Below are 16,475 nucleotides of genomic sequence, written 5' to 3' on the forward strand. Positions count from 1 at the left end.
TTGATTTTACTAACCAAAGCAGTAACACGTACTTCCTCTGCCTGTGATTACTGTATATTTATTAAGTTACTGTTGATATTTAAAACCAAAATAAATTCACCACATAGTAGCTGGAACAATTCATACAGGAAACATTGCACTCAGTTAAAAACAATACTTCAGATAACTGAATACAGATGACAAAAATATCATCATAAGGATGGAAGCAATACAAGTAGTGTCTGCCAAAGTATGTGCTTGCTTTGTGTTTTGCTGAAAGACAATTTGAATAAAATTAATCTAAATGAATTATAGGCATAGCTAAGCCTTTATAACTCCAAAAAGGATTAGCAAATGAATAATTCTCATCATGAGCCAGTGTCTGACCTGGAGACTGGTGCCTGCCTTTAGCCCAGGCTGAGACAATCTGTGGCCATTTTACTCTGAGGCCACTGCCGTGGGTGCTGCCCAATACCAGCTGCAGTGGTCCCTGTGCCCAAGCAGCCTGGAAGAATCCATATGTTCCTGCTGGACCAGAGAATTTAGGAAGCTCTTGGACAGCGCTTCAGTGAGAGGTAGCAGCTGCTTTGCCACCTCTTCTCCTGTTTCCCCAAGTGGACAGAGCCAGGACTGACACTGGAGTGTGGCATTGCATTGTAATCCCTCTTGCCCTGTGACCATGCCCTCTGATGGGGTATGGAAGTGTTTCCCTAGTGAGCAGTGCTCAGAAGAATCTGTGGTCTGAAAGCCCTTCTGTGATATCAGAGAAACATTAGTTCAGTGTTGGGTTCTTTATTTTCCAGGAAAAACCCAAAAAGCTAAAAAAAAAATTCCTAAATCCCACCACAGTACTGAGCATCAGTTTTCACTTTTTTTGGTGAGCTCACTGAAGGTGGCAAGGGCTAAGCAGCTGATGAGAATTAAGTCACCTTCTCAGTTCTCCTACTTTCTCAAGTCTGGTGCCTCAAGTACTGAAGTGCATCAGTGAGAAAGTGAGGAAAAACCAGCCATACTTTTTTGCCTGTTTTGGCTATAAATAGAGAATTTTAATACTTGAGCTGTCAATCCAACAGGCTCCAAAAATTCCCTCTTAGCCAGAAGATCAGAGTAGGCTTCAATGTCTATGTAATAAATGTATTCTTTGCATGTCTTTAGAAACACCTTCGAATAGCCAGCTCTGTATGGTTTAAAGTGCAGTTGTCTCACATCACATTATGCTTGAAGCAGTCAGTGAATTTGTCATTCTGAAAATTAAAAATTCCCTTGTAAAACATCATCTGTCTTTTAGACCTCAGAGGGAGATTCCCAGGCCTTGACTGAAGTGGATCTGTTCATCTCCACACAGAGAATCAAAGTTCTAAATGCAGACACACAGGTAAGTTAGATTTAAACTCTTGGAGAATAATGTTGAGTTAGACTGTGCTCTTATGCAATTAGTGGGACACTTTATTGAACCTTGATAAATTCAGGTATTCAGAGTATTCAGAAAGAGTTCCTATTGTTCTAACACTTGCCAACATAGTAAGACTGGCACCTGTTTTGCTTATTTGATGTGTTGGAAGATGTGTGGATGTTGCTATAATTGAGCTATAATTCAACTCAATTCAAAAAAAGATTCAAAAGCTTTTCAGAATGCATGTACACCACTCCTCTGGAACAGCTTCAGAAGCCAGATTTACAGTCCAACAGGGAAGTCATTTGCTGGTTTGACAAAGCCATTCATATCTTGCCATTTGTAACATCTAATCTCAATTTTTTTCCACAAATCACATCTGAGCCACCATCCTCTTGCCTAAGGTAAATTATTAATCATTCATATAAAAGCAGCATTTGGACACCACAGCAATGATCAGCCTCATCTTCTAGGAATCCTTGTATCAACAAGAGGTGGTCTTCATAAAAAGGAGGTTTTGAGGATTTTACAACCAAATACATACAATTTATACATGGATCCCAATATTTAATAATGTCACAAGATCTCACAACTTTGATCATACTTACAGGAAGTCTTCAAATTTTCATTCTTATGAGAGGCATTGAAAAGGGCAATTTTACCAATGTTTTGTCAGGAGTAAATCATGTCAAGTCAAGTTTTCTTTTGTTTAGGGCATATATTTGTCCATGGCACAGGAGCAGCACATGCCATCTCTTTACTTAAATAAGGCTTTAATATCATCTAATATTTTCAAGATTATATGATCTAGATATATATCTAGAGATAGAAGTAGGCTTATAAAAATTTCAGAGTGTAGTTATGTCTGATATATTATGTGGCAATGTAAAGAGAAAAAGGGCAGAGTGAGATCTGCAAGCATGTTTCTCTAATGTAGTACTGTTCAGTATTTTCATAAACAAATTGGAAAATAGAAAGAGAAGATGGTTATTGAACTTGTAACTTGGTGTATCAGATGAGAGTTCAGAAATATGGCTAAAGAAGAAATGAGCTGAAACTACAGGAGACACTTCAACAAAGATAAATACAGCACTCTAAATTTAGGGGTTTGGTTTTAATTATAATTGGTTTTCTAACAATGGAAACTATGAAGCACCTTCTTCTTCCTGAGATTTAGGAGAGCATTACTATCCTTTAATGTAAGGCTAATGATAGTATCTCCAGGAAATTGATTATTTTTTTTTTCATATAAGCAACATGTCCTTAACATGCCACTAGAACTCCCATGAGATGAGCTAGATGAGTGGAATAGTCCATCTAACATGGGCAGCAATATTTACAACCTGCCACCCATAAATCATCCTGAAACTGCACTTTATCCACCATAAGCAATACCACTGTCAGTTGTGGCTCAGTCTTTTCTTGACCTCATGGTAAACATGCATCATCCAGAGATTATATTATCAAAGCTGATAACTACTTTTTGCATTAGCAGAAATAACATGCTCATAATTATCAGTGCAAAGATGACTACAGACAGTTACTGATAAATGAGCAGCTACAGTTTATAGCTGGAATGTGTGGCAGTTACCAGGTACAGTGTCTTTGTTGAGTAAGGATTAGTCTTAGTGGAAGTCACTCTTACTTCTTCAAATAGTTCAGCATTTCAGCTGAAGACCAATGTTTTCAAAAATAAAAAGGGAAGGTCCTTTGAAGTAGCCCACAAACACTGTCAAAGGAACTGACATCTTAGTCTTCTGATCCCCTGGGATTTGTAGTGATATAAAATGCAATGCTCCATCATGAGTGGTGCCTAATGTCTTAGCTAATCAACCAGATGAAAATCGTAGTAGTGGAAATTGTCCTAATTCCAAGCTCTTTAGTGTTTGCCTTGGTTATGTTTTTTGTTTGTCAGTTTGTTTTTGTTTGTTTGGGTTTGTTTTTTTTTTTACAGTGTGTCTTTCAGAGAGCTATAACAGAATTATTCCCATGACTTTTTAGCGTTTTGGCTTGGTAACACTTCCCAGTGCTAGTGAAGTTCCTGGCTGGTATAATTACCATGGGTCTATTTCAGCTGGGGTGGCAGCTGGCAGAGACAATCTGTACTTTCATGGCTTTATCAATTACATAAACCCTGTTTCTGCAGTATGCCATGTGTTTTAATCCATCTGTAGTGTTGTATAGCTCACGTGAGGCAACAGCTGAATGAAAATGTAACAATCCCATTCAGAAAATGATGTGCAGCAAGGTTCAAAATGCTGAGCAGCACGAGTCAGGTGCATTCCCAAGCTGGAAGAGAGCCAGCAGTGGTGATTCTGTTGCCCTGAAGAGCACTAGGAAATGGCACCCCTGCCTCTTCCTGGGTGCTTATGCATTTAGTTGCTGAATACATTCAGCCATCGAGCACCTGCTTAGTAGGGATGAAGCAGGAGCAGCCTTGTTGATAGGACAGGAATTGTTCCTTTGCCACAGCTTTGTGGGGTTGCATTCAGTGCCCCAAACCCGCAGAAGCCACAGCAGCTTCTCCCAGCTTCTTGCTCAGTCAGTGAGGAGAGGCTGGGAGTGAAGCAACTGGGGAAATGAAGAAAGAAAAATAAAGATGTAGAGCTCACAAATGTGTTTGTGCAAAGCCTCTGGTGCATGATCAACTCCACAAAATCGCCTGACTCATTAGGCTGTATTCACACTCCCACAGGACTACAGCACTTTAAAGCTTGGAGGAATGCTGAGCTTTTTTCCTTCAGCTGTTCTTTGGGTTTAAAGAGAAGCAACAAACAAGATTCTGAAAGAATGCCATGGGAAAGAAGGGAGAATATGAGAAAGGGCAGTGTAGACAGGAGAAGAGAACAATGGCTTCAGAAAAGCATGAGAGAGGCTGAATTTCTAAGGATAAATATAAGGACAACAAGGATGGAATGGATGGGACTCAAAAAGGGATAAAGGAAAGGACAGAGAGGCAAATAGGCAGAGATGGAGGGATTTATGGAAAAGTAATAAAGGAGAGGGGTGAAAAAGAGATATTGCTAATGGAAATGGAAAATTGAGTACAATGGAATATGGAGAGACAAAGGAAAAAGTCAAGTCACAAGTAAGTCAAAAATAAACTCATGTTTACAGTCACTAGATAGTGTTTGCCTTACTCTTAACAGGAAAAATGTGGGAGGGATGGAGGAATGATTGCTTTCACCCCTAGAAAGGGAAAATAAAAAAACTCAAACCATTTAAGTAACCTCTGTGTGATGATATGGGCAGAAAGGCTTTCTTGGCAGGTGAGATGAAATGCCTTCATTTCCCCAATGCATTCACTCCTGTGCACACTGCATGTATGATTACACCCTTACACAATACTTGGTGCACACTGCTGAAAACCAATTATCTCTTATCTCTGCAGAGCTCCCAGCATCCTGCTGAGACATGTCCATTATAAAACATTTCTCCATTCTGACAGAAGTGCTGTAAATCCTCCTGAGCCCCTGCAGCCCTTAGACACTCCCCAGACCACCTCTTAACCATCATTACTTTTCCTAGGTTAGGGATAAGCATTATTTCAAGCCTGAGAAGAATCATTACAATAACTTTATGGGTAGTGATTATCTTCAGCAAGACAAGTGGTTCTAAGAAACAATGATAATTTGTAGGTTTGTCTGTCAAGTTAAATGGTACTGAAATTCTTAAAACAATTTTAAAACAATACTTTTGTTGACTTGAAGAACAATCCTTCTTCCTTAGGCCGTAGAAAATTGTTCAACTAATGCTAAACTAGTGCCAAGCTGTTTACATAAAGAATGCTGCTGCTTATATAAATTATTAAAATTGTGAATTACCTTGTACCACTTGTTTGGTTTTTTGTTCCAGTTAATATGGAAAGTTGTGGATGCTTTTAGCTGTTCAGGATGAGGGACAGGGATGGTCAGGACACATCCTCAACTAGTTTGATCAGTACAACTATTATGCTTCTGGTTGTTTCTAGTTTGAGCAATAGAAAAAACCTGGAAAAACTCTCCAAGCTGATCAGTGACCCCAGCCAGAAGCAGATTTCAGATGTGCCCTTTCTATTTCCTTTAGTACAGTTCATCCTAACAACAGCAAAATATGTAAACATTTTCCAACAGCATGAAAATAAATGTAAAACAGTAGCATAGCTCTTCATTCTTGTTTTCCAGTAGCAACCATGCTGTATTTGCTCAGGCAACAAAGTACAGTTCATCCTAACAACAGCAAAACATGTAAAGAAATAACGTCATTTTCCAACAGCATGAAAATGAATGTAAAACAGTAGCATAGCTCTTCATTCTTGTTTTCCAGTAGCAACCATGCTGTATTTGCTCAGGCAACACTTCCATTGAATTCAATGTCTTGAAGAGCTGCTCTGCTTCCCTTCGACTGCAGAGGGACTATCCGGTCTGGGCCCATAGGAAGGGCTTCTGTAGCTTTTGTATTTCTCAAGCAGTAGGCCGTCAAGGAGAGGGCAGATGCAGTGTTTGCAGGAGAGCAGCAGGCATGGAGAACTGCTTTGTTTGTCCTTGCTGTGTGCAGGAAACAATGATGGACCACGCGCTGCGCACCATCTCCTACATCGCCGACATCGGCAACATCGTGGTGCTGATGGCGCGGCGCCGCATGCCCAGATCCGCCTCCCAGGACTGCATTGAAACCACTCCTGGGGCCCAGGAGGGCAAGAAGCAGTACAAAATGATCTGCCACGTCTTTGAATCAGAGGATGTAAGTAAAGGGGATCAATTTACTTAAACAACACAGGTCATGGAGAGAGCTCTGAAGGCAATGGCCATTCATGGGCAGAATTAAGCTGTGGGATATCAAATTGATCATTCATCCTGGATTATATCCTTTAGTCCAGTGGGTTGGCACAAAATGACACATATGTGCCTCCAGGCACTTGGAATGAGGTGGAACTATTCTGGACCTCTTCTTAACTGAAGCCAAGTTGCTTCTACTGCCTTGGCAGGGCTGCACAAGGCTGCCCTCTACCCAGTCCTGGCTCCCTGAAGCTACTGACCTGTAGCTCTATGTACTCTCAAATTTGCCACTTGATCCTTTGGTGGTTAGGAACACATTCAGCTGTTTATTTTTCAGTTCTCTTTTTTCATCCCTAGCAAAGATTATGAAGTAGAATTTTTATATAGAATCATAGAGTTCTGTCCATCTCTGCTGTACATCCTGTTTCACTGCTGTGAAAAGTGCTGGTGTGCCACCCCATACCTCTTGTGACGAAAGAAGATAACCTTTCTTTACTGCTGTTGTTTATCCAGGTTTGGGATTGTAGTGAATTAGGTACTGCTGTCTGAAGTGGCAGAGAAGGGATTTCAACCTAAAACATTTATGGAAAAATATACCAATCCAGTAAAACAGAAAAAGCAAAATTTGTTGTCTGTTTCTAACTTGACAGTAAGAGGCAGTACCGAGTATTTTTCATTACTGTTATTATAGAACAGCTACAGATATTTCTAGGTATATATTTAGATATAATACCAATTAAAAAATAATGGAGTTCTTTGGGTCAGACAGTCATAACTCAGAGGTTGCATATATTTTGAGCTAAGCAATCCATTTTCATTATTTTAATGCAATTAAGCCTATGAAGGAGAAATGGCGTTGTCTAAAGGTTAGAGTGCTAGGCTGGGGTTGTTCTGAGACCCAGTTAGCTCAGCTCTGTCACAGCTTTGCTTGGGTGACCTTTTCAAGCAATTTAATTACATTATCTCTAAGTTGTGCATAATGCTTTCATAAACATTCATAAGACCTCAGAGACTGAGATGAAATTAAGATGTAAGAACTGGCTGTTACTGGCAGCAATAGAACATGACATCTAGAGATGTTGGCTTTGGGAACGCAGAATGAAGGCAAAAGCAGAGGATGAACTTCAGAGAAAGCAGTGGCAATGGAGATCAGAAGGACTCAGTAATGAGTGATGAACTTTAATAATGGAATGATATGAAAATGTCCTGAGTGACTTCTGTACTACCAAACTGCCAGGGCAGTGGTCATAGCAGCAAGCCTGACCCAGCTCAAGAAGCGTTTGGACAATGCTCTCAGCTGCACAGGGTGGAATTTTGGGGGTGTCCTGTGGAGGGCCAGGAGCTGGACTTGATGATCCTGATGGGTCCCTTTCAACTCAGCATTTTGTGTGATTCTGTACAAACCTCTTGATGTGGAGAGAAGACTTGAAAACATGCTTTAAAATATGAAGAAACAGTTTGTGACTGATGGCCTTGATTTTCTAAAGTCATTTCCAGTCAAGCAGATTGGTGCTTTTGTGTACAGCAGCACATATGAAATACAGAAACAACCTTTTAGCATCAAAGAAAACACTTGATCAGTAGATTATAAGAAGATACAGACTTACAATGTCCAGAAAACCCCATGCATTTAAAATGTACTCTCTAAGAATCTGTGTTGCATTTCCAGAATACAGGTTTGATTAGTAATATTTTAGGGTGTGTAAGATGCAATTAATGTCTTATATCATCAGGAGTTACTCATATGCCCCAATGACCCCACAGGTGGTGACCCACAAATATACAAAACTCAACATGGCATTCTCCTATGAGCTGCAGTAATCCCAGAGTAAGGAAAAAATAATTCAAATGTAGAAAAAGTGACTACATTCCTTTTACTGATCTCTGTTTCTCTGTGTTCCCTTGCCATCTAGTGGAATGTGCAGATAAGTGCTCCAAAATTTAAGAAAGTCAGGGGCTTTTGAATGGGTGTTCTCAACATTAACAAGCTTTAATGGTGGCTCTGGCTGCACTCCTGAAATGATCCCTGGCATTGCTGGTGTTAATGGGAATAGCTGTCCTAGATGTGCAGTGGGTAAGCAGGGGTGTTCCTGGTTTGCTGGGAATGTGGGACAGGCATCGTGGCAGTACCAGGGGAGCAGATGGCTGTGTTGAAGCAGTTTTCAGTCCTGGAAAGCCAGGGTGGAGGAGCAGCAGGTGACACCACCACCAGAATCATCAGTGCACACAGGGCTGTGCAGGCATGTGCAAGCAGAGCATCCCTCCTGTGCTCACCCTGCAGGCAGGCTGTGTTCAGGGGCAGGGCTCGTGCCCTCTTCCAGCAGCTCTGCTCCGTGCTGGGCTGGGGCCAGCACTCTCCAGAGGTCACTGGAATGGGTACATGAGCAGCACATGGCTGCTTGCTGCTGCAGTGCACTGAGGAGGGGAGAGCAGCAGGGCATTCTAATGGAGTTTGCAGTTTGATTCTAGATGTAATGGGTTCTTTCTGTACAGTAGACCTTAAAGTGACTTTATATCCAGGCTAATGCAGAAACTTATTTTGATTCTGTCTTAAAATCCAATCTCTCTCCTGGTTTCTCATGGTTTCATTGCTAAACTGTTGATCTGTCCTTCCTCTGAACTGCTTTTTTCTACATTTTAGGCACAGCTCATAGCTCAGTCAATTGGTCAGGCTTTCAGTGTGGCTTATCAAGAATTTTTAAGAGCCAATGGAATTAACCCAGAGGACCTCAGTCAGAAAGAATACAGTGACATCATCAATACCCAAGAGATGTACAATGATGATCTTATACACTTCTCCAATTCAGAAAACTGCAAAGAGGTAAGCTAGTTTTGGATTTTCATTTCAGATTGATCCATTATTTTTTCAGAGTAAAAGAAATATTCTCAGAAATATTTTTTGGCATTTATAAGGATGATATTACAATTTCAAGATGTGTCCTTCATCAGTCCTGTGTACTAAAACCAGCTTTATGGGTTATTAGGATTTCTTGTTTTCATGTTCAGGGTCTTTCTGTTTCCATTGATCAGAACAGTAATAAAGTACACTCACATCTGAGCTAGGTAAGCTCTGTGCTATTCACAGTACACAGTGTAAGGTGATTTTATATTTCACCTAAGTACTGACACAGGAGAAGCTGACAGAGTTGTGGTTTTCTGCAATAGATAACCTCAGCAGAAGTCAGCTGGCCATCAGCATTCCCTGTCCTTCCACATTAGAGAGAAAACAGTTCCCTGTATTTTCTTCAAGAGCATGTTCTTTACTTAATCTCTTGCTCCAGTTCATAGGTGTTAGCTGTGCTGTGGTTACTGACAGTTCAGGAGAAGGCACCATTTATGGTACATCAGGGATCTTACATGAACATGCTAGGCACGAGTATATTCAATAATTAACAAAATAATCATCATCATCATCATCATGAGATCCTTGTCTGAAAAAAAGGACAAACAAGCCCTGAGATCAAGATACAACCTGAGCAGTACTGGCAGGAGTGGAGCTGAACAAAGCCTGGCTTGCAGGCACTGCCTTAGCCACAAAACGTTAGAGCCTCCCCCTCTGGCTGCCAGGTTCCATGGACAGAAACTTCCTTAGCATTCATTCCCTTGGCATCCAGTTCCACCACTTCCTAGAGTTAACCATGTTAGTGCTTTGCTTATTAAACCTCTCTGACCTTCAACAAACAAGTGGAGGATGCCCCTGAAAACAAAGAGCTGTGTGTTCCACAGTTCACATTGAAGTCATGCTACCACCTAATGGCAAAGAACAGAATTTGGTTTGTGATTCGTAGATGTTATTCTTTTTTAATTGCAGCTCCAGCTAGAAAAACAGAAAGGAGAAATTCTTGGGGTGGTGATTGTGGAATCTGGATGGGGATCCATTCTACCCACCGTTATCCTGGCCAACATGATGAATGGAGGCCCTGCAGCACGTTCAGGAAAACTGAGCATTGGAGACCAAATTATGTCCATTAATGGCACCAGTTTAGTTGGTCTACCTCTTGCAACATGTCAAGGGATCATAAAGGTACCCCAAACTTACAACTCTGTCCTGTAGATCATAGGCCAAGAGAGGTGCAATCTTCTGACAAGTGATCCTGTAGATTTCCAGCAGATAAAATTTTTCATATCACTGCAAAAAAACCCAGTAATCTGTCATGAACAAAAATCAGAATTAGAGATTCAGGAGTGATAATGCACAGAAATTTAGGGCTGGAGAACATGACTGCAGTTTTGTTACTGGGCTATAATAAATGAGGCCAGGTCTGTAAAACTTTTCTAAATTAAGTTGCTCATCTGTCTTCAAGTTTTAAGCTGCCTCACAGCCTCCAGCACAAAATATGACGATTACAATCTCCTATGCATTTTTGGGTTCCATGCAGATAAAATGGATGGAGGCTGGAAGATTGCAGGACGGATCAAGTGAGCAGATGAAGAATCTGCAGACGTGATGGAATCCCAGAACGCATTATCTTTAGTCATGGAGACTAAATCCAATGTCTGTGCAGATTTACCAAGAGCAGCAGAAGCAGGAGATTAATTAGCCAGAGGCTGGGAAAGAGCAAGCAGTAGTCAGTTTTGGTTTTTATTGGAAGATTTGTTTAAATTTTGGTAGTAGTTACAGGCAAAATTTTAATGTTTTGTTGAGCCAAATATCTTGGAAAATAAATAAGAGAAATGTATCTCTAAGTTAACAATCAGTTTCTGTTAACTCTCACTGGTCTTTCTCAGATCAGCTGCTAAATGCTCTTGCAATAAGGAAGTCACAGATGAGGGCACAGTAAGATTCATTTCAGAAATACTGACTTTTGGAATATCTTACAGGGACTCAAGAATCAGACACAAGTCAAACTGAACATTGTCAGCTGCCCTCCTGTTACTACTGTCCTCATAAAACGGCCAGACTTAAAATACCAGCTGGGCTTCAGTGTACAGAATGGAATTGTAAGTTTCTGTGTTCATTGATTGTTTTGGGTTTTTTCCCTTTACTTTTTTGTCTTTTCTTTTTCAAAAAACATATGGAAGTACTGAAAGAATCTTGCATGACCTCCCTTTTTCTACTATTTATTAAAACCTTACAGTCTCTGAGTAATATAATGCAAATGGGATGACACTGGGAGAAATTCCTGAGGGATTTTCGTATATAATAAAACAACAAGATTTATAGCCCAGATTATTTGGTGCAATAGCCTGATCATGTAAAACTGTGCCAGAGTTGCAAGGAAACGTTATGCTGAAAAAGGTTTTTACAATTATAGCACTTCAATCTTAGATCTGATTCTGTTTCTCTTTTTAAAATTTCATTACACACTCACTAAGACTTTTAATTTTTCTTCTGCTGTGCATAATTTATGTGGATCACATGGTAGTAGGCACGGGAATATAAGTGTGATCTCCTGTTATTAAAACTAAACCCTTATAAAGCTAACCTCTCATTACAAAGCAATTGTATAGGTTGTGGCTCAGGTACCCTTCCTCTGTGTGCTGCAGCTTCCCTGTAACAGCAGCAGCAAAGAGGGGAACAAATGTGGCAGTGAACACTTACCCCAGGCAGCTCAGGGTCCTCCTCCCTCAGTTCTTCTTTCCCAAGCTGTTCTCTGACACCTTTCCAAAGCAAACTCCCCACACAACTAACCCAGGTAGTCACTGGCCCTTCTGGGGCTGACACTAGCATTAGAGACTGGCTGTGGTGCAGGACCCATCATCACCATTTCCTCTTCCTCCAAGTCTAGGAAAAAAAATAATCAGGCTGCTCACACAGAAAACCACACCACAAAGGCTGTGGGCTCTGTCCCCTGTCCTGTGAAATGCCTTGATTGAAGTTGTCAGATCTCTGTTTGCCACCCTTCGGGAGCTGGAAGAGTAGCAGGTAACTGCAAGATGTGGCTCATGAGCCTTCCTGCACTTCAGCCAACAGATGGCTCTGGAGTGGCTTTGCAGCTCTCCTGGCCATCTCTCAGTTCCTGCTCCACCACGCTTAAAGCGTTCCTGCCTGAGATTCCATATAGAGGACACTGCTGCATGCCCTGGTCCAGCGGGACGCACTCTAAAGTGGTTCCTTCCCCAGGATCTGCTTTCACCTGATCTCACAGAGGGTGCCCTCATTCCTAATTGCTCTCATTCCTAATTGCTCGCCTTTGTAAATCTTGTATCTTGCACTGGTGCTATGACCAAACGAGGGAATACATTTACATTTACATACCTGTAAGCAGCACTGTAGTGTGATTATCGAGCTTTCAGGAGTGCATTCATAGCTTTGGTGGGGGTGGATCAGGGCTGGGGAAATGAATCAGGCCGAGGTGGGTTAGGAACATCCCATACCCTTACATGGACAGGAGTCTGTGTGACAATCTATTCATCTTGTCCCTGCTAATTATCTCCTGCATGATTGGAGCCTCAGTTTAGTAAATTCTGCAGGCTCTGCTTGTTTTCTGTCACAGTGTGCTCCCTCCATCTACTGGCCATTTGTCACCACACTGGCAGATCATCATTCCTTCCAGTTAAATGAACAACATTCAAATGACATCAAATGTAAAGTTCACGAAATGCAGCAAAAAAAAATCCTTTTCATATAGGAAAAGAAATCCTTGCAGTGCATTTCATTTATGAAAAGTCTGTTTGAATATGAAAGCCAGTGAACAAAAAGATGAGAGTAACATCTTTTGTTAGGCTGCTATAGAGACAAACCTCTGGGCCTGTAAAATCCTTTCCTCTGAAAAACTCTTTCAACATTTGAAAATATAACTGCAAAATATATCTCTCTGGTAGTTGGAAACTCTACTCTTTAAAAGTACTGTTGTAATTGCCAACAATTGTTACAAATTATGACTGGATCCAGAAGTAATATTGTTATTCTTTGTTGGCTCAGCATTAGCACAGCAAAGAAATAAATGGCTTGTCAGAACAGATATAATTAAATGTCTGTTTCTGGTAGGCCATTACCTCATTATCCATGCAGCTGGAACTTATTTCTGTGCCTCCTCTGATAGCAGCTTTGCAGGGTTTCCTTTTCACCCTGCCTATCTCATCTGTGCAGGATGCACAGCCATTGTAGTGGGAATAGCCCAGAAACACACAGAACAGCTTCTGGCCACAGCAGCCCCATCTGAGCTGGCTTTGCCTGCACAGGGTGCCAGGCAGATGCATCCACTGCACTGCTGCAGCTGAAAAAAGGGTGTTGTGCACTCACACCTAACAACTATGAGTGTTGTGTGATGGGAGGTGAGCATTAGATAACCTGTCAGCCACCTTCTGAAAGTCCTTATGCTACAGTTCTTTTAAAATGATGTTATTTAAATACATGTGTTCCTTATGTCTCACATTATTGTCTTCTAGATTTGATCCTTTGTTTTTTCTTGATTGTGAAAAAAATCTATTACCAGATATATTCTCACTGCTGATAAAACACCACTTCTCAGTCTAGATCTCACTTTCTCTGAGAACTCTATCTAGCCTATCACTAGCCTAGCATAAGCTATCTAGAAATACAGTGAAACTTTACAGAACATTTTATTCTTTCTTCCTTTGTTTACTGTCATTTAAACTGGCAAAAAATTTACAGGGTTTCAACAGTGTAATATAAAAGTGAGATGAGGAGACATCTCATTTTAATAGGTTATGGTTAAGGCATTTACACAGAATAGTTTGTCTGGTGCTATTTTGTCCTAATGCTTTGCTACTCTATGGACAGTTGCAATAAACCTGATTGTGAAGCTACTGAAGTTTCACATCTGATGTGCTGCAGCTGTGCAAGGCATTGCAAACCTGTCACAGCTGAGTGGATTCAACCAGTGTGGTTTACACCTTTTTTTTTTTCTTCCCCTTCAGTTTACAGTCAATAGAATATAGACACTTGCTTACAAGAAGCAGATGTGTCTTGCTTTATCTAATATTATAGCTCTTGCCACGTTCAACAAATACAACAGGTTAAAGAGGCCTGGCTGAATAAAATCATATTTACTTAGAGATACTGCTCAGTTTAAACTTGCCAGCTTCAGCTGTCATAGCTCCCCTGGCTGGAGACAAAACTCTTAAGGCTGCTTTGAGTCAGCCCTTGCAAATACAGGAGTCTCTAAATGTGTGCTGTAAATGCAGAATATTTTTTTCTCTGTGTGTTCTGTCTCTGGCTTAGCAGGGTCTGGGAGCCTGGGCAGAGCCACTCAGCCTCTGTGTCTGCTTCTCTTTCTACCTCATTAAAACACTTAATGCTGACAAAGGCAAGCTGCCTGCCTCCCCTGGAGAGGGATTCCTGAATGAAGAGACCACTTTCTATGTCTGGGGCTGTTAAAGAGAAAAAAACTTGCTGATGGCATTAAAAGTGCTGAAAGTGCTTTGAGAGTGAAAGGGGCTCTGGATAGATATGCAAGCCATTATCTTTTCCTTTATGCTGGTGGGGTGAGGGATCACATTTCCATTTGCTCCAAAAGCTTTTATTTCAGCTGTACTGTCTCTCTATTTTCTTTTACACCACGAAAAATATATTTAAAGGGCTTCTTTTGGTTCATCATGCTGCTTTTTGTCCTTCCTGATTACTGCTCCCCAACAACAAGGCGTAAACTTATTCTAACAGTGAGTTGAATTGAGAAGCTTTCTGTAAAAGAGATCTATGTAGTAGAGCTTATCTTGTGAGCTGTGTGATTAGAAGGTAGACTACCTACAAAACAATACATTGTTTGTGACTGAAATTCAAGACACAGTTCTGTGTCTGATAGTGCTTCTTTGCATTGAAGCCCACCAGAAATACTTGAAGGACTACAGGAGGTAACACTCAGCCACTGGAAGATAAATCTCACTGCAGGAGGAATGTGTTGGGGTTTTGGTTTTGTTTGGGTTTTTTTTCTGAAGGCTGAGAAAGGCCTTTTATAAGCAAAGAATAACACTATATTCTCACTCCTCACATCAAACAGTCTGAACTTCAAATGAGTAGGGATTTCTTTTTTTATAGCATTGTTATTTGTGGAGAGGAGTTTAAAGGAAACTTCTACTGCCATACAGGAAAAGATTCCAGTCAGCCATAAACAATGTTTTACTTTCAACACATTCCAGACTGGCCTTCTCCCCACATACTGTGCTTCTGAATTAGATAACAAACTCACTGGGGCACAAGCCCATCTTACCATACACGTATTTAGCTCTGAACAAATGACCAGATTGCAGCAAATAATGATTCTTGGCATATCATTCTAACCATTGACAGTAACTGCAGAAACAGGCATCAGCTGATGCTCCAGCACTCATTTCTTTTCCTGCAAGAATTGGTTTTTCTCAGTAAACAAAAGGTAAATCCCAATGCTGCTAAAGTCTGCTTAGTTCCAGAGATTCGAGCTGTACATTATCTGCCTTGTGTGATTCATGGATTTAGTAATTTGAAATAATTTGGCAGCAATTTCTATCTAATGCACAGCAGTCTAATCCACCAGGGTGGATCCCCTTGCAGCATAGATACTGTTGCTAAGGAGGAAACATTCTCAACCCCACACTGGATTGAGATTTCTCTTTCTGCCTGACTCTATGCAACCTCAGAATACTTTAGGTAGCAATGTCTGCTGGGACTGTGTCTGCTGAATGTAGTTCTTCTCGTAGAATTATTACCCAGTTGTAGGGGTCATAACATTCAGAATTTGTGCCTAGTTCTTTACTGGAACCTCAGCTGCCAGTTAAAGAAGAATGGCCTACCTTGCCTCCTTCACCCCGAGCTCCCTGTGGCCAGCAGTGAACAGTGAACAGTGCAGAGGGAAGCTGTGACCCTGGAGAGCAGAGCTCCCTCCTCTCCTGCAGGGCACAGGAGGTTGTGTCCCAGCAGTGCATAAATCCCTCTTCCCTGTCTCCACTTTTGTGTGGCTACAACCTGTATCACTGTGAAAGGTATTTTTATGTTCCCAGTCAGAGACTGAAAATTAAAATTATAATAAGCAGAAATCTCAGAAAAAAACTCCCTCGAACGAACCACTAAGGTAGCATTTAAAAACTCACAGATTAATACTTTCAACAAGCATCTTCTGGGATCCTGACAGTGTCACCACTCATTACTATGCATTAAATCCCAGTGAGTGCTGCATTATGATATTTCTAAACCTCAGTAACCATTGCATTCTCTTGGCAGATTTGCAGCTTGATGCGGGGTGGAATAGCAGAGAGGGGAGGGGTGAGAGTGGGACACCGGATTATCGAGATCAACGGGCAGAGCGTCGTGGCTACGGCTCATGAGAAGATAGTACAAGCATTGTCCAACTCAGTGGGAGAGGTAAGGGAACAAAGTCCTTATCAAGGAAGTAGAATAGCTGAAAAACTATATGTTTCAGTTGAAAAGGGTGTCAACACAGCATTAAGGTCACCAGTTCAGTAAATGG

The 16,475-nt window shown here is 41.0% G+C and overlaps 1 protein-coding gene across 5 annotated transcripts in view; it reads left to right on the forward strand.

The window, feature by feature from the left end:
• The window catches only part of APBA2 (amyloid beta precursor protein binding family A member 2), an 85,051-nt gene that overhangs the window by 65,948 nt on the left and 2,628 nt on the right, over positions 1-16,475 (forward strand). For all 5 annotated transcript variants that reach the window (XM_039723209.1, XM_039723205.1, XM_039723206.1 and 2 more), the window contains 6 exons: positions 1,268-1,354; positions 5,909-6,094; positions 8,771-8,950; positions 9,941-10,153; positions 10,951-11,070; positions 16,229-16,369. In XM_039723209.1, coding sequence (XP_039579143.1) covers positions 1,268-1,354; positions 5,909-6,094; positions 8,771-8,950; positions 9,941-10,153; positions 10,951-11,070; positions 16,229-16,369 — 927 coding nt within the window. The remainder of the gene's footprint in view (positions 1-1,267; positions 1,355-5,908; positions 6,095-8,770; positions 8,951-9,940; positions 10,154-10,950; positions 11,071-16,228; positions 16,370-16,475) is intronic.

This window comes from Passer montanus, unplaced genomic scaffold (assembly GCF_014805655.1).
Source record: "Passer montanus isolate IOZ18808 unplaced genomic scaffold, ASM1480565v1 scaffold5, whole genome shotgun sequence".
Lineage (NCBI taxonomy): Eukaryota > Metazoa > Chordata > Aves > Passeriformes > Passeridae > Passer > Passer montanus.